We start from the raw sequence: 18,495 nt of genomic DNA on the forward strand, positions 1-18,495 counted from the left end.
TTTCTGTCTTTGTCTGTTTGATGATTTTAATTCAGGCTCAGATCTGCATCCTCACATTAAGTTTGGACAGATGTTTCCCTCATCAGTGATTGCAATAATCTGAGATTGAGCCACAGTATGATCTGTTACCTGCCAACATGTAATCCACAGATTACTTTGAATGATTGAGAGGGAGAATAAAATGCCAAAAAAAAAAACAATGCGCAAACTTGAATAAAAAAATAAAGTAAGTTTAAAGAAGATTCTTTAACCCGTCATGTATCTCCACTTCTGTTCTTTTCCATTACCAAGTCCCACCTACGGTGACTTACTGTAGGCCAGATCACATGTCCATCAGGGCACTTCAGGGCGACGAGTAAGCCGTCTCTTAGTTCAAGTTAAACATTATTTAGCTCTTCATCATTGGACAGTGAGTGCCTGTGTGCGTCCATCAAGATGGAAGAGCTCTTTTTTATTTCATCTGGGTCTATGTGTTACATGTGATTGATATTTATACTAAAGTGATTACCGTATTTTCCGCACTATAAGGCGCACCGGATTATAAAGCGCACCTTCAATGAATGGCCTATTTTAGAACTGTTTTCATATATAGGGCGCACCGGATTATAAGGCGCATAGAATAGAACGTGTTTACAACTGAACAAGGCTGGGAGATATTGTGAATATATAAATATAAATACGTATAAAACGTAACGTATAAAACTACAAAAACAAAAGTACATAAGACGATTTCCCCAAATAAATTAATAAATTATTTCTTTGACGTTTCTCTTAACTCTCAAAACGTAGTTTTATACGTAGTGCATTCACAATAACTCAACGTTGTTCAAACGTTAATGTGCTTATTCACAATATCTCCCAGCCTTGTTCAGTTGTAAACACGTAAAAGAAACACAGTCTGATACCGCTAATTCAAACGTTAGTGCATAACTCAACATTGTTCAGTTACGTATTACACGTAAAGCTCACTTTTTCAGTTCATTCCCCGTCCACGAATCCCTCGAATTCTTCTTCTTCAGTGTCCGAAGTCACTGAGCTGAGCGCCGTGTACAACCAGTATGGATCAACCAATTAACCAATTGATCCATATATAAGGCGCTCCGGATTATAAGGCACACTGTCGTTTTTTGAGAAAATTAAAGGCTTTTAAGTGCGCCTTATAGTGCGGAAAATACGGTATGTAAACTACAATGGTGCTGCCCATTGTCTGCTGTATTTCTGTCCTTATAAGGACATGAGGGAAGTCAGACGCTACTCTTAATACTAATATAATGAACTGTGTTATTTGTTATGCTAGTTGTTCTGTGGAGTAAGGTTGCAGTGTGTTTTTTTCCTTTGTCTTTATTTGTTGTTACAGAAAACCACACACACATCCACACATATTTTCTCTCCAAATAACCGATGCTGCACATCGTGTGTGAAGATGATAATAAAAATCTCTGAAGACAAATCCATCTAACGAGCATTTTTACTGATACAAACACACTCCTGCACAGTGTTAAATAATGATTACCAACACACTTACATAATCTCTTCCTTTTTATTTTTTTTAATTCACAGAAAACAATCAGTTTAATAAATGATCTCACACATGCTGTCTACATAGGTCATCCTCTTACTGACAGATCAGTGTTTTCACTTATGATGCTTTGTATTTATTATCAATAAACTCTATTCTCCATAATCCAGAATATATGTCTCTGTTCCTGACTGATGACTCCTCACACACACCAACTTCCTAGTTTGTGTTTTGTCCAACCTCGACGTCCCAGCTGTGAGTCCCTGAGTTGAAGCCCTCAGAGCTCAGGACAGAGCAGCTGTCATCAATCCTCTCTGGATTATCAGGAAGCTGCTTCTCCTCTCCTCGTCTCACACAGGTCAGATCTTCAGACAGGATGAGGTCTGGACCAGCAGAGTTTGGGTCCAGAATCACAGGACTGTAGGAGACCATGTTCATCATCTTGTTCCAGATGTGGAAGCTCAGGTTGCCCAGGTGTTTGGCCACATCTATCAGAGCTCCTTAGGGCAGCTGTGGATCCTCCAGCAGGGGGCGCTGCTGGACTCTTTCCACTGCAGCCTTGTAGTTTTTCAGGAATGAGACGTCTGCAGCTCTCAGCTTGTCCTCTTTGGCTCTGACTGTTTGTGAAAGAGCTGCTATCTCTGTGCTCAGAACCTCCATCTCCTCCTTCAACCTCTGACTCTTCTGCTTCTCTTCCTCCTTCAGTGCAGAGATTCTGGCCTCCTCTTCCTTATCTAGAAACTGGTGAAGTTTCTTAAACTGTTCCTTTATCTGCCTCTCTGTGTTTGCAGCCTGGACCTTGATGTGTTTTCCTGTTTCATCACAGACTTTTTTTGATTTTATCATATCCCTCCAGTTTGTCCTTTAAGGGCTTCAGTGATTCCTGGAGCTTGTCCCTGAGATCTTGTGCAGCTTCATCGATGGGTCTGAATGTGTGGTTGGTGTGTTGTTTGGAGTCTCTGCAGACAAGACACGCTGGCTGCTGATGATCCAGACAGAACAGTCTGAGTTTCTCAGAGTGCAGACTGCAGAGATCCTCAGAGTCTGATGAAGCATTGAGATCCAAGAATGTTAGACAGGGTCATATATGTTTATTTATTTTTGAATATGCAGTTCTCTGTGTGTCTTCCCATGTTTTAATCTGGATTATGACTGGATCACAATGGCTAATAGAAGAAGTGATTATCACAGGATGAGGATATCGAGTGGACATGGACTGTGAATAGTTGGAGAAAAGGTGGAGAGAGGAAGGATAGAAGAGGTATTGTGTCAGGAAAAAGATCATGAATGAAGAATTCAAGATAATTCTCAAAGATCCTGATCTTCTCCTCATGTTCACCTTTCATGTTGTCAGTCTGTGAAACCTGAAGCTTAGTTTAGCAGCTCAAAACACACCTTACTGATCTGATACTGTTGTCAGTTAAAACCATTCCAGCTGCTGTCTCTTTAACGCCCCCCCCTCCCCACAGCCCACCTTCTTCTGATTGGCCAGCTCACTGGAAGACTTCAAGGCAGGCAGAACGCTGCAGGGCTGCCAGGGGAGGGCTGCTCTCCAGTGCTGGGAGAAGAGAGTCTATGTAAGAGACTTCAGCGTCTTACGTAGAGGCTTGAAGCTGTTTAGTGAAATTCTTGGTTTCATATCGAGGAACTATGGCATGATTTACAGAACAAGCTGTTTAGCGCCCTCTGTAGACTCATCCTGGGATTACTCCAACAACCGTTTCCCTCATGATCTGAAACTTTAGTTTAGTTCATTTTAACACAATATGGGAGTTTTAAATCAGGGATCAGCAGAAAAGGTAAGCTTTAACTCAGTTGGCTTTGGGCCCTTTCATGAAACAAAACCATCAAAGCTAAGCTGCTTTGATAAAAGGTCACGGCTTGGGTAAATCCAAAAGTCTGTCTGTTGAAGGCATTTATATTAGAAAACAGAACCACCAACTTACAATGTGAGTTTATAATGTCAGACACATTCTGGTTGATCTACAATCAGAACATCTTGATTTGTCATCTAGAGACATTTTTAATAGTCTGGTTAAAGTGAAAATCTAAGTTTTGCCAGCTGTAAATGTACACGCATCAAAGCCTAACTTCATTAAACATGCAGTATGTCAATTCCGCCACCAGGGGGCTCTCAATGAAAACAATTACAAAAGATGACTTGAAGGCTAGCGGGGAATCATGGGAGTGATTCTCTTTGCTACTCCACCCCCGACTACTGATAAAAAAGAACTCAGAGTCAACCTGTAGTCCAGACGACCGGGCGAAACAGAGAATATGTTTACAGACGAGCTAATGTATCCGATTATAATTGACTTTATGTTTTTATCACAGCAAAAGTTCAGCAGCTTTCAGTCGCTGTTCCTTTATGCAGCTGTCTTTGACGTGACAACTCGTGTTTCCCCGGCAACAACTTTAACATTACAACTCTAAAATGACAGATTTCTCTGGCTTTGATAACTGTACTTTAAAATATGTGAGCTAATGTAAGTACTCAACAAAGACATATATTCACACACTGTATCATATATATATATATATATATATATATATATATATATATATATAACAGGTTTAGTTCATTTTTAATTAATTTAGATGTTTTGGTGTAAATTTCTAATAAAATTCTTAATATTTTATCTTAACTGATGAGCACATACGAATAAAACAAAATCATGTATGTGTGAATATAAAATCAGGTGTGAGCTGTCCTGTGGCTTTAATCTTTAGGTTAAGACAAAGACTAGCTTCATAAACTAATATCAGGGTTACAGTTCTGCTAGTTCATCCAGAAGGTTTGAAGACCACCCCGATGTTAGCCCAGTTACACAACACACACACTAAAGAGGGTTTTCACTCTATGAAAGGACTAAAATACAAAAACATCCCAGTGTCCTGTTGTCCTCTGAAACTATAAAAAGAGTATACAGGGCTTGCTTTTGGTGTTTAAATGTCATAGTTTTAATATCAAAGTACGATTTCATGTTGAGTTGATTGAGTACATCCAAGGATTTGATGGAAACAAACTCAATAAATAACAGAACTGAAAACAATCACAGCTGGAGTTACACGGTACTGACACTAGATCAAGCCATTCCTTATGTCATAAATAAACATCCAATATTCATACAGTCTTTTATTTTAAACAAAGAATTCATCTATTTGTCTATTACGTTTATTTAAAACAGCATTCGGAGCTAGAACGTAGATTTATGTACAGTTTCTGGTAAATATTCACATTCTATCAAAATAATGCATCAAATTAAAGCCTTCAAACGTTTGTAGTAAAAAGAGACGCCATCTGTCTGCTGAGCCGCAGTCCATTCACACACTGTATCTGTGTGTGTGTGTGTGTGTGTGTGTGTGTGTGTGTGTGTGTCGGGGTCTACAGGTGTGTGCTGTAGAAGGCTGGCGCGGCGTAGCCCTGCGTCCCCAACATGAATGGGGACAGAACGTGGCTGGCGGTGAGGAATGGCAGCTGGACCAGGCTGCCGGTGGGGGGGTGATGGTGTCCACCGTAGCCTGCGTGCATCGCCAGGTGCCCGCTGATGGGTGGGGAGGGGCTGAGCGGGCTGAGACCCCCCATGCCTCCTCCTGACCCTCCCCCTCCTCCTCCAGCGCCGGTGGGGGCCGAGGTGTCCGCTCCGGGGTTTTGTTTCTTCCACTTAGTGCGGCGGTTCTGGAACCAGATCTTGACCTGCGTCTCGGTGAGGGATAGCGACAGAGCCAGGTTGAGACGCTCGCACACCGACAGGTACCGCGTCGACTTAAACTTGTTCTCTAGCGCCACCAGCTGCTCGTAGGTGAAGGCAGTCCGGGCTCTGCGGGGCTTGCCCGACTTGGAGTCCGAGCCAGAACGCTTCCTCTTGGGCTTGCCCTGTGCACTCTGACCCCCGTTGGTCTGGTTGTTGGAGATCTGGCCTGAGGACCCTCCTCCGGGACTCGCTGTGTCTCTGCCAGGGTCCTGGTTCAGGTCTCTGTCTTCATTAGAGGGCAGAGCAGAGCTGCTCTCCTCGCTGCTGTACGGCCCGTCTGGAGCCTCTGAGTCCGGCGTCCCAGATCTGTGGTAATCTTCCTCGTCAGGACTTCTGTACACGAAGCTTTCCTCTGGAAAACACAAAACAGAGACAATTTTAAAATAAAATATGTCATACTCTCAGATTTAAAGAGCTTTTTAAGATGTTTTAATATTTACACTCTGCAGTTCTCCATTTTCTTTTAGAACCTGCTGACAACTACAAATGCACGCACTCAAAGACCAAACAATATTGGATTCAAAGGTCACACATTCTCCTCCTCTTCAGTGTGAATAAGTGTCAGAGCCCCTCAAAACATGTGTGTGAAGTTTCTTGTTCTAAATCCACTCTGATCCTGTATTTGATCATGTCTATAAACCCCTCTATTTCAGCCCTGCTCAGAACAGGCTGTTTCTGTGTCTGTACCTTTAAATATGTAAATGAGCTGTGTTTGACCACGCCCCCTCTCTGGAAGGGCTTGTGTGTCTCTGGCTTTCTTGCTCCATGTCCTATTGTTTAAGGTGAGAAGGCAGACTCAGAGGGCAGAACAAACACCTAGCTGTGGGAGTGTCACCCACCTGGGGGAGGGGCTACTGCCCTTTGTGATGTCATGAAGGGAAAATCTCCAAACGGCCTGTTTGAGCACACATTTTCTGAAAAGTGGAGCAGGCAGAAGATGGAGAGGATGGACTTTTCTCATCGTAGGGGGGTTTGTAGACAGACTAGAGACACATGTTAGAGTTAGAGGAACATGGAGAAGCTTATTTTGTTTTATGACCTTTAAGAATGGTACTGATTTAAGAGCAAAACTTCTGGATATTGTGGCCAAGTCTATATATGTTCTTAAAGATTTTAGGGTGAGCTGCATGTGTGATTGTAAAAAGAGAGATTTTTCATCATGACATTGCGCAGAGCGCCCATTGCTGGTCATATGGGGTAATTATATAATATCTAAGCATAATACCTAAGCACTGTTTTCTCAGACGGTTCTGTAAACAAAATGTTTCCCCATGGCAAAGGCCTTGTGTTAAACATGGAAGTATACATTGTTAACTCTGCAGAAATCTCCTTAAAGCATAGAGCTCCATTCACCCAGGATACCTGAAAGTATATGTATGCCAGTTGATGCTGTATCATTTCGTTTGTGTTTTACATTTAAACACAAATATAATATGCACCATTCATGCAGAATATCAAAAAAAACCATCTGAACAGTTAAGGGCCTCTCTGTGAGTCCGGGCCTCAGGATGTGTCTTTATTTTGTTTGACTGCAAATTATTTTGAATTGATTTGAAATGTTAATCTTAAAATGTTCAGGGGGGCTCGAGGCTGCAGAAGGATCCCGAGGTTTGCACGACCGCGACGCTCGCTTTTGTGTTTGAGTACAAGACAGCGACTTAAAGGACGACGCTGAACTCACAGAATGTGGTGATTAAAAACAGACTTCAAAAGACGCTTAAACAACACAAAATGATTATTAACTTCAAAATAATTAACTTCAACATAATTAAAAATTAAAAACATTTGCCTGCTTATTTTCCAAATGAACCATTGTTGAATTAAAAATATTAAAATGTGTCTGACACTCAGACAAAGTTTTCAGTGAGAATATCTTTGAGTTTTTATGTTTGAAGATTCTCTGATCAAAAGTAAAACATAGATAATAATAATTATTATAACAAAAGGCTGTTTGACTGAATCTTTGGATCTTTCCATCATTGTATTTATTCTACTTTAATCAAATAAATAATTCTTGTTTTTTTTGTCACGATTTATCATCCACCAGATTTTGCTGAGCACAGGGACATTTCATTTCTTCAGTATTTCAATAATTATCATTTTTACACCACTGCAGTATAATAATAATAATAATAATCATAATAAAATATTAACTATAATACAGTTGAATTGTATAATAATTTGGTGTAGCATTTACGACGTTTTATCCGTACCACACATCGACACTCTGATCGTTTTAGGTGAATTTGTCGTTTAAGATTAAGCCAAACAAATGATTAAATTAACAAACAAATTAATTAATTTAACAGACGATGAAAGATTCATTGACAGAAGATTCACTTCAGGGCGACTGAGGCCGTTTTGTTTCTCACAATGCAGAAAAATGAATAAAAAGTGAATTTAAATCCTTCTGAAAATATAACATGACAAATGTCTAATAATGAAAGCATGGTTCTTGATGTGTTTGTTAAAAGTCATTTTGATCATCAAACCTGCAGATTCACAGTGAGCATGACGTTTAAAATATAACTTTATCTAATTAAAACTTTGAGCTTTGATCAGCCTGCAGAATTAAATAATAACAAAGAAAAAGGTTCAACTTGAAATAAAAAGAAATCTGATGAACACGTTATTATTTATTATTTTTATTTATTTATATTCAAGAGGTTTGTTGAGAATGAATATTTATGAAATTGCCAAGAATAATAAAGAATGTTGTAATTAAAGTCAGGGCTGATATTAAGTTTTGTTGTTGTTTTATACAATGACAATAAAGCTTCTATCTATCTAATAAAAATGTAAATCATATCATTTTTGATCATCATCGTTCCTCACTTTTGTTCGACTCACAGAAAAAAGAAATGTCATAAAATAAAGTTATTTATCAGTTTTATTAATTTATTAATAATTAACAATAATTACTTCATTTATAGATTTAAGTGACAACATTTCAAACTGAATGACCCACATATTTAATATATTTTATTATGTTTACAATGAGCATTTTAATTTCCAGCTTAATGTCCCTTTAGTTCAAATGTTTTAGTGTAATGGTCTCACATTTAAGTTCTCCTGTTTATCATGTGAAATGTTAAACATTCATCTTATTTATCTTTTTCTTTTGGTTAAATCATTAAATGTTGAAGACTGAATTTCAGTTTTGTTATGAGGAAACAAGGTGGCTTTAAATGGTAATGGTTTTTCAATGTTCTATTCAGAGTTTTATGAGTTAGCGACCAAACGCGAAGAGTGGAAGATTTGATTATTAGAAAAGAAGGGAGGAACAAAAAAGAGGTATTTCAACACAAAAGAAAAATTGAAAACAAAATGATGACGAAAGGAAAAGAAAAAGAGAATCTCATGAAACATAGGAAAAGAGTTCATTTATTATTAAATATGTTTAAATGGAGGCTCAATCTCGAGCGAGCTCGCGCACGCACACACACACACACACACACACACACACACACAGACACACACACGCACACGCACACACACACGCACGCACGCACACACACACACACACACACACACACACACACACACACACACACCTGCACGCATTTTTTTCTAATTAGCGTCAATTATAGGAAAAGCGGCAGCTTTTTAACTTTATAACGATATCGGATGATTACAAATGAGCCTGATTAAAATCTCAGAATGACGTCATAAACGCCATTTATCCAAATGAAAGAGACGCGTTTCTTTTACACATCACATATTCTCACTTGAATTCGCTCTTAAATAAAACGTTTAGTTTTTCTGACACGAGTGATTTAGGATTCAGATAAATGTTACCATATCCTAAATAGACACATGGACACAGAGATAAGATAGCAAACTGATAATTCAGCTGATAACCACGGAGAACAGAAGAGAAATATTTTAAATCAACAAGAAAATGAAACAAACTTGAATCACAGGTCGAAAAAAAAATCGTCTTTTAAGTCGTAAAAGAAGACAAAAAAATAAGCTCTAAAAATCCACATTTTCTCTTAATGTGGTGCTGAAGGACAAACAAATAAATATCCTCTAAATGATGTCCTTAAACCAAAACAACAGAATAAGATTTAGTGAAACCAAATGAAAAGGCTCAATCACAGTAAATGTAATGTAATAAATGTATTTATCACAGTAAATGTAATGTAATAAATGTAATTATCACAGTAAATGTAATGTAATAAATGTAATAAATGTATTTATCACAGTAAATGTAATGTAATAAATGTAATAAATGTAATAAATGTGTTTATCACAGTAAATGTAATGTAATAAATGTAATAAATGTATTTATCACAGTAAATGTAATGTAATAAATGTAATAAATGTATTTATCACAGTAAATGTAATGTAATAAATGTAATAAATGTATTTATCACAGTAAATGTAATGTGACACATTTGGACAGAATGCAGAGAACACGACAAACACACGAGCTTTAAAAGTGAACTGGGTTTGAACTGGGACTTACTGCTGGGGTAGTCCTCAGCTCCGTAGCACCCTTTGCTGGGCTCCAGGCCGGGCTCGCGCTCCCCGGTCCCTCCGCACGCGCTGAGCTCGCGCTCTCCTCGGCTGCTCGCGTGCTGCTGGAGCCGCCGGTTGCTCGTGAACTTGTTGGGGTCCAGGATGTCCAGCACGGAGAAGGAGGTGGTCCGGTGCCCGGTGGGGCCCTGAGAAACGACGCATCGGAATTATTCAAGTGCAGTCGGACTATTTGATGCTTTATTATAAATATTATTTTATCTATTTTTCAGAATAAAAAGATGATTACATTTTGTGTTTTTCACTTTTTTAAGTTCAGAAAATTCGTGTTTTTTTTTCTTAACACCTTCCAATAGCCATCGAGAAGTTGTGTTTATTAAAGGCCTGTAGTCTAATGATTTATTATAAATATAACATGTTTTATTTAATGTAGGCTACAACAGTGCTGGTAATATTGAATCCGCGTCATATCCTTGATTAAATGAAAGAAGTAAAGCTGATGAGCTGAGCAGGCAGCACATCACAGCCTGTAAAACCACATGTAAAGTGTGTTTAGAAAGCAAACTGCCACAACATGAACACAAATCAACGAGATTCCCTGAATCCAATATGTAGCGGTCAATAGGCTATCAGCGGGAGAACCAATCAATCCCCTTTATATGTATAGAGATCACGTGTCGAAAGGGGCATAGAAAAAAAAAATAAAGGAAGAAAACTTTTTATTTTAGTGTCATATTAAATATATTAATCCACATATTGGTATTTCATCAAGACATTCAGTTATAATGTCCGTAAATGCGCATTTCCGCTAGACCCTGGTTGTACACACTTTAGTCTATATTACCGATGTGAACTTTAAATGTGCAGCCTATGACTTGTATTATTATTATAAGATTTATGAAGATGTGCAAAGGCTGTTCGTAAGAAACAGATAAAGGTGTAGCAGGAAATTCAGGCTTCACCTGCTGCACTACATCCTGATTAGGATCGTTCATTTATTAATGAGGCCAGTCTGCAGCATGTCCACATGAATAATCCCACATTCAGAAGATTTTAATTCTCCCTTTAAATAATCTGTGGGAGCACGCGGCCAGCACCCAGGGGTCTATTAACATCATGATGATAAGGAAATAATCACACAATACTGCAGGATCAGAGCTGAGATGACGAGGGATAATCTTATATTTAAGAAGACCTTTTTATAAACCCGGGTCATACTTTTACATTTCTTCAATATATATTAAATAAATTCTTAATAAATTAAAAAAGAAATATTTTCTATAATTTTCTTACGGACATACACATTTAATTTGTTAATTCTGAAATTGTAAAATGTTCAAGTTTTCTTTTCTTTTTTAAATCAATTCAAGCGCGAGGAAACACTTCGGATTCATTTTCGTCTGAGCGTTCATTTAAATTCATTCGATGATATTTATTATTGTTTAATTGTTTCCCAACGCATTACTGCAGCAAATTGGCTGTTCATTTTACTGCTACATCTTAATTAAGGCCTCATGTGGCTGTACAACATGTCAACACATAAAGACCACCGGAACAAATCGAAATAACATCTAACTGTTATTAGAAACATATAAACTGACACATAAAATGTGCCCTTCTTGTGTATTCATATTTTGTGTTCAGTTTCTGGTGTTGGTCATATTTACGCACTTTGCTTTTAACTTTTTTTCTACATTTGATCACAAGTCAGTCCTGCAACATTTATTTTTGACCAGTATTTCCCGTATGTCCTGGCTCTGTTTCACACTCTGCTGTCACACCTCCACACAAACCAACATGAAGTTCATCGAGCCTACCTGCTGTGGCGGCGCTAAAACCGGGTTCGTCGGCGGAGGCTCCGAGTGGTTCTCCCCGGCCTGAGCATCTCGTCCTCCCGTCAAAGCGTTGGAGAAGAGCCGCTTCTCCCCGGCTGCTCCACCGTCCAGGATGTCCTGGCTGTCCGGGCCCACCACCGTCTGGAGCCCCTCTCCCGGAGCCGGCGCCACTCTGTCCCGGCTCATCACGGGATGGACCGCGTCCGTAACAACGGGCCCTGCTACGGCTCTGTCCCGGCTAATAACAGTCTGGACCCCGTCTGCTCCGTGCCCCGGTACCGCTCTGTCCCGGTTCATCCCTTTCCCATAGGCTGAATTAAGAATCCGGGTTTTTATTAAAAACGGTAGCTGTGAAAACTCAATTCAGACTGTTTTTAAAGAGTTTAATGCTTTGAAACATCCAGTGTGAGGAGATGTCTTCAGCCCGTTAAAGTTTCCACACGTTAAATTTCTGACCGGATGAGATTGGATTTCCGGTCCCGGATCAAAGTTAAACTTCTTTTTGCGCTTTCCTCTCCGGATCCTTTCCCGGCATCCTCCGCATCCACCGCGGCGGCAACACGATGTCTCCGTTGATCTAACGTGTGTGTGTCTCGTACGGCGCCGTTATCCCGTGTTGGCACGCACACATCAACCTGCAGCCTCGCGCGCTCTGTCTGGTCACCGGTCTGCGCGCGCTCTGGAAAGCCTGTCAGGAGTTGAAGGCGGGACGCACGCGGATCTATCTCTCCCTCTCTCCTCATTAGTTAAGTGAACCCACCTCTCTCTCTCTCTCTCTCTCTCTCTCTCTCTCTCAGCTCGTGCCGCTTTCAACACCTTTTTTGGTTTTTATCCGCCCTCCGCACGTGCTCACATTTGTCCTTGTGTGTGTGTTGTTGAGTGTGTGTGTGTGTGTGTGTGTGTGTGTGTGTGTGTGTGCCCTTTCCCTCCTTATTTATGCATTCCTATTCAACTCTTGCGGTTGTAATTGGCTACAAATTAATCCCACTTCTCCTAATAGTCAATTACCTCTTGATGCCCGCGCGGTGCTGTCCCAGCACGAGCAGAAACAGAGACTTAGAGCGCGCCTTCTCTTCTCACGTCATAGTCCACTATCAGGCTCACAAACATACTCACGTTCGTTTGTTTAGTAGTAAATGTTTCCATTTTGGCAGGTTGACAAACAGTCAGAGCGGGAAGCGCTGTCCTCTAGTGACAGGATCATTTCAGTTATTAGTATGTTTCTCAATATAACAATGAACGTCTCTTTTAAACTCACAAACGTAGTCTTTAATTACACAATTACACTATTTTAAATGATATTTCAGTATAAAACTATAAATAAAAATTAACATTTCTGTTATGATTGATCTGGATTTTTTTTTTTTTTTTTACTTTAACCTTCAAATGAAAGCTTCTTCAACTTTAAACATTACAAATGGAAGGTTAAAAATGTGGAAACAGGATTTCAAGAATAATCCTATTGGTCTTAAAAAATAAGGATTTTTGTGCATTTGATGTTAGCCTATCGGCACCCTTTGCCTTTTGACTCTGAAACATTAGGCCAAATTCTACAGTAAGTCGGGGCCTTTAGGCAACCATTCACAGGGGCCCCTTACGCTTCATAACCATTATGTTTAAACATGTTGGACTCTTTACCTGCACAGCTCAAACCTGAACCAGACTGGAGTCATTTTAAAGTGAAACAGTTCTTAAAGAAGTCATGTTAATGTATAATCTTCTTCTTCCTGTCCACTGTCTCGACTGTGACTCACACCAGGCTGCTAACTTAAATAATCTTAATATTTAGTGAATAAACACCATCAATGTTATGCAAGCAAAGGAACTGTTTTTATATAGCTCTACCTCATAGTTAAGGCTAGACTATCAGGGGTCATACTGTTATAATTAATCAACATTATATGCTCCACTTAACAATGTCTAGCTTCCTTATTCCTCTCTCTTTTCACTGATTTTCACTTTTTCAAATGGGGCTCCTTTAGGGAGGTTTCCTACTGTCATTGCAAAATGTGCACATTTTGAGCCCCTGCTGTGGTTTAAAGTTTGTCAGCCCTTGTGGCCCCTAAGTGGCCTGAAGGGGCCTGATGCCTTTATGAAGCAGATTATAGGCCACAGAAACAACAGTCTCTTATAAGTTATCATATTTGGGGGAAGCTCTTCTTTAGTTACAGTGAAAATGAACTGACAGTAGCTACTTTCATTACACAAAAACAGAATGCTATCATCTTTGTAAGCTAGCTGGTTAACAACAGTGTGTTGGACGGCTGTGGCTCAGTGGTAGAGTTCGTTCCCCAGCTCCTGTAGCCACTTGTCTGATGTGTCAGACACTTCACCTGAAGTTACTCCGGCTGCTTTGTCGGTGGCTTGTGCATGTGTATGAATGGATCAGTTAATATTGATTACAGGATGCTCATTTCTTAACATCTCAACTAAAGTGAAATGTTAATAGTTTGGAAATGTAGCAAGGGGCCAAGTATAACAAGAATGAAAGCAAATAGTTGTACAACAGAGACAGAGCTGAATGAGCATGCTCAGCTGAAGATGAATTTCATTACATAAATAAAAGTAAAAGTAAATACTTCACCTGACCTGTAGTTTACAATGGCAGAAAGTTTTGTCCTGGATTATCAACATGTGTATGATTTGTCATCATCACTGTATAGCCAAAAACACGTCTGTCAAAACATCTGAGGTGGATAACTAAAAAGTCAACGTTGAAACCTGCAAAAACATAATTTGAAACAAGCTTTGTGATTGGGTTCAACAGGTGACCCTGTGACCTGTCAATGAAAACTGAGGAAAGACTGATTTGTGAGGACTCTTTCAGTTTCCATAGCTACTGTAACTATGACATCTACAGACACACTCACAAGTGTTCAAAAACCAGGACCGTTACTTCTGTACACCGAGTAATATGTTGGAGAGAGGGAGTGCAGACGGTGTGTTTGTTCACTGGTCACCTAACCCTCTGAACTGATCTGATCTTATTATTGATGTTAATATTACGTTATTATCTTGAGTGCCACCATGTCTTACATCCTGCACGTCAGGTAGCTGCATTTGTCCTGAGCTCTCTGGTGTGCCCTCTAGAGGTACCCTCCAGTAACACGTTCATGATGAAGCTGGTCTTTGTGTAGGAGAACACAAGTTCAATGGAGAACAAACCATAAGACGTATTTTTGTAGGCCAACCCAGAAGTATCATCACCATGGAGTCTAACTAGAATTCTCCTATGGGATTTTTTCATTGGATTTTGGAAAATAAGCTCTGTGGCAAACGCACGTTTCTGAAGCGTAGGCGTTTTGTTCAGCAGGATAATCTTCACAGATGAACACCATTTTTATGATGTTTGAAGAGTTAATGCAGCCGACAGAAGTAAAAAGCTAATGTTATGCTACAAACTAACTACACCACGGTCGGATGATTGTGACGTCACTAGCGTTGTGCTTCAGACGATCTCTGATAAACTAATCCACGTAGTTTAAGAAATAGTTTACTAACATAATATTCACCTTAACCTAAAGATTAAACCTACAGGAGACATCTCCGACTAGTGAGAGAGTTCCCGCCCTCTGTGTCCGGCGTGATGACGTTTAATGTCCCCGACAACCACTGTAGTCTCATTTAGCCACTTGTTAGCAACCGCCTTTTTAAAGACGAGTAAAAACTTCAAACTTCACAAGTGAGGGTATTACCTAACGTAGTTTATGTGGTCTAACAAAACACCAACATCTCTTCAGCTTGTGTTAACCACAGACCTTATTTCAGGAGTCTAACCACAAACACATTCAAAATCCACATTGACTTTTAGACGTTAGACCCCATGGCGCTAACATGCTAACTTACTTCCTGGTTTCAGGACTCGTTCCTGTGGCGCTCTATTAGCAACTTCATCCCCTGCCTTTTGTAGTGATCCAGTTGATAATAATGTGTGGTAAGTTTTGACAGCGTGTTGGCTCAGTTTCTATCAAACAGAAGAATTCACATCAGATCCTTTTTCTTCTTTTACAAAGGAGCAAAATGTTAGATAATCTGTATGTAAGCGGGGGGAATATGAGCCTGTATGCAGCAGATGAAGGTGGTTAACGACAGTCAGTTATAAGTTATGAGAGATAGAATTAGTGTTAAGTAGAGTGTAGCAGAGTTACAGTGTGTAGCAAGGTTAACTGGTGCGCACTGTAATTGATGTGTAGCTGATGTGTAATGTGTCGCCTCGCTCCGGCTTCACTTGTGCATCCTCATGAAAGGAGCCCTTATCTTTAATGCAGATTCCAGGGCAGGGCCTCTCCTCAAAACTCAATTACGGCCTGAATAAAGCCCGTAATGTCCCCGCTGCAGTGAAATATTGATTCCTAATCCTTGGCAGTCATTACTATGCCAGAAAATAATAGACCACAGAATTGGATTTTGATTTAACACACGACGTGTTTATTCAAATGCTGGGGACTTAATATTCCGTCGACTCTCGTTTTCAGTCACGGAGAAGGAAAGAGGAATAGTGATGAAGGCTCTGATGCCACACTTTTTATATTGTTGTGGTAGAAATAAAAAAAAGAGAGCGAGAGAGAGAGAGAGAGAGAGAGAGAGAGAGAGGGAGAGGTGATGGGACATCTCTCCTGTCCTCCTCCCCGGCCCCCTAATACACAAGGTCAGCTCCATGTAATTGCCTTGCTCAATGATCCTTGGGAGGAAGAAATTAAAAGTTGAGCAAAATAATGGCTGAAACAATGAGACATGATTAGCCAATCAGAGAGCTGAACCCATTACTGGAGCCTTTTGATCTACTTCCTGCTTCCGCCGGGAGGCTTTATGGCTTTATTTAAAAACAGTCAATATATTAACTATATTAAACATCATAGGAGCTTAGTCACCTTGGAAAATATTAGCATTTTAACCATGGCAGAGGAGAACTATAAAGCACTGACACCGCTACAAGAAGAAGAGGGCTGAAACTCAGCCGTGTGAATAAAGAGTATAAACTATCACCATGATTTAGATTTTTGTGTTTTCTGCAAATGAAGTCAAAGATGTGGCCTCCTCTAAGTAAATCCCATTTTAACCATGTCAAATTAAAAATATAACTCTTCCTTCAGAGGATGGACTTTAAGCTCTTTATCACTTTCTCTGAAAAAGCATGTTTAATTTTGTCTTTTATTTTTGTAATGTTTAGACCAACCAGCCGGTCTTTTGAGAGCCAAAGAAATGAAACTGTAGAGTCAGTGAATTAAAATGTAAATATATTTTACTTTTATCTCCCAAAATGTAGAAGCTACAGTGATATAACATTAAGAATGATCAGAAACAGAAGGTATGACACTGACACTTACCAGACAATATCATTCAGATACAGAAATAACATCAAAACATGAATCCCCTCCTCTTCCTCTCTTTCACACCCTGGTTACACTCTGCATTGATAACAGCAGCTCCTCCTCTTTGGTCTCCGTCTCGAGTCCATCCACAAACTTCAACTGGTCCAGATCTCTGCTGCTCACATCATCTCTAGAACCTCCCTCCATTAACCACATCACGCCTGTCCTCAGCAGCTTCATCGGCTCTCGGTTAAATATCGACTTTAAGATTCTGCTCCTCACATTTAAGGCCGTCCATAAGCTCGCTCCTCTGTTCCTCTCTGAACTTGAACACATTCAAACACACATCTGACCTCTCAGGTCCACCAGGCCTTCAGCTCTACCTGGATATTTAAAAAGAAGAAATTACCTGATACTGTGTGATGAGTACTTCTATTTCTGTTGCCGTGGAATCCAAACAGATTTCAACATCATTTAATTTTCTTACATGTTCCATATCAAGGTTTAAAAATGTGGAAACGTGACGAGCCTATTCTATTCTACTAAATTACAAAGCGGGATTCTGCAAAATATTCTCACTTTGCTGCCCTTATTTTTTATTGTTTTTTTTTTTTCAATTAAGAGAACACTTGCTCCTTTAACTGATATTCGCGCACACACACACACACACACACACACACACACACAGGCTCACTCACACACACACACACACACACACACAAACACACACACACACACACACAGGCTCACTCACACACACACACACACACACACACACACACAAACACACACACACACACACACACACACACAGGCTCACACACACACGCACACACACACACACACACACACACACACACACACAGCTGTCTGCTGGCACAGACTGTGGGAACTGTGTATGTGTGAGTGAGCCTGTGTGTGAGAGTGTGTCTCGCGTCTCTAATTATTCTAATGAAGGTTAACGAGCTCTGCTCAGCCTCCTCTTTATTAAATTAATCTCAGGCAGTAATGAATCATAATTACTATAATTAGCAGCTGATCTCACTCTGCTGGTCAGAGAGGTGACGACCACGACCATGACCACACTTCACATCACAGACAAAACCTTCTGCCGCTGCCTCCTCCACCTCTCTGCTCTGTTTTTACACATTGTCTTTATTCAATGCACTTTGTATTATTATTATTATTGTTATCCCCTATTTGCTATATACTGACAATACCTTCTTTGAATCCAACCCGAGATCAACAAGCAGCTTTTCTTCATTAGTCCTGTCTTCTCTGGTTTATTGATCTGATATTGTTTCCTGTTTTATTCTGTCTTTTCCTTCCCTTGTGTTTGTTGTTACTGTTTTATCCTTGAGTTCTCTGTTGGTCTTCAGTGTTTCCTCTTTTGTTTTGTAGTTCTTCAGTGTTTCATATCCACTTTTTGTTGGTCACAGTTTGGATGACCTCATGTCTCTTAGGTTCTGTGTTCACTCTCTTCTGGTCAGAAACTTCTCCTCAGGTGTTCCCTGTTGGACTTATCATCGACTGACCTGTTTACACCTGGACTTTTACACACTAAGTATCCCTTTTTCTTTTGGTTCTTTTGC

General features: G+C 39.8%; 1 protein-coding gene across 1 annotated transcript; it reads right to left on the reverse strand.

Moving 5' to 3' along the window:
- Window positions 1-4,195: 4,195 nt before the first annotated feature.
- Window positions 4,196-12,330, reverse strand: nkx1.2lb (NK1 transcription factor related 2-like,b). The gene is made up of 3 exons (XM_029281368.2): window positions 11,574-12,330; window positions 9,746-9,944; window positions 4,196-5,626 (listed from the first exon to the last, which is right to left on the reverse strand). The coding sequence occupies exons 1-3, from the start codon at window positions 11,886-11,888 to the stop codon at window positions 4,905-4,907; spliced, it is 1,236 nt and encodes a 411-aa protein (XP_029137201.1). The 5' UTR covers window positions 11,889-12,330; the 3' UTR covers window positions 4,196-4,904.
- Between the last annotated feature and the right edge of the window lie 6,165 nt (window positions 12,331-18,495).

The sequence above is a fragment of the Labrus bergylta genome, chromosome 9 (assembly GCF_963930695.1).
Source record: "Labrus bergylta chromosome 9, fLabBer1.1, whole genome shotgun sequence".
Taxonomy (NCBI): Eukaryota; Metazoa; Chordata; class Actinopteri; order Labriformes; family Labridae; genus Labrus; species Labrus bergylta.

Excerpts from the sequence above, each read along its gene's own strand:
- nkx1.2lb (XM_029281368.2), bottom strand. The coding sequence starts at position 11,888 with ATGAACCGGGACAGAGCGGTACCGGGGCACGGAGCAGACGGGGTCCAG. Across the intron at positions 9,945-11,573 it reads TTTTAGCGCCGCCACAGCAG|GGCCCCACCGGGCACCGGAC; the intron begins GTAGGCTCGATG and ends GTCGTTTCTCAG. Across the intron at positions 5,627-9,745 it reads AGCTGAGGACTACCCCAGCA|AGGAAAGCTTCGTGTACAGA; the intron begins GTAAGTCCCAGT and ends TGTGTTTTCCAG.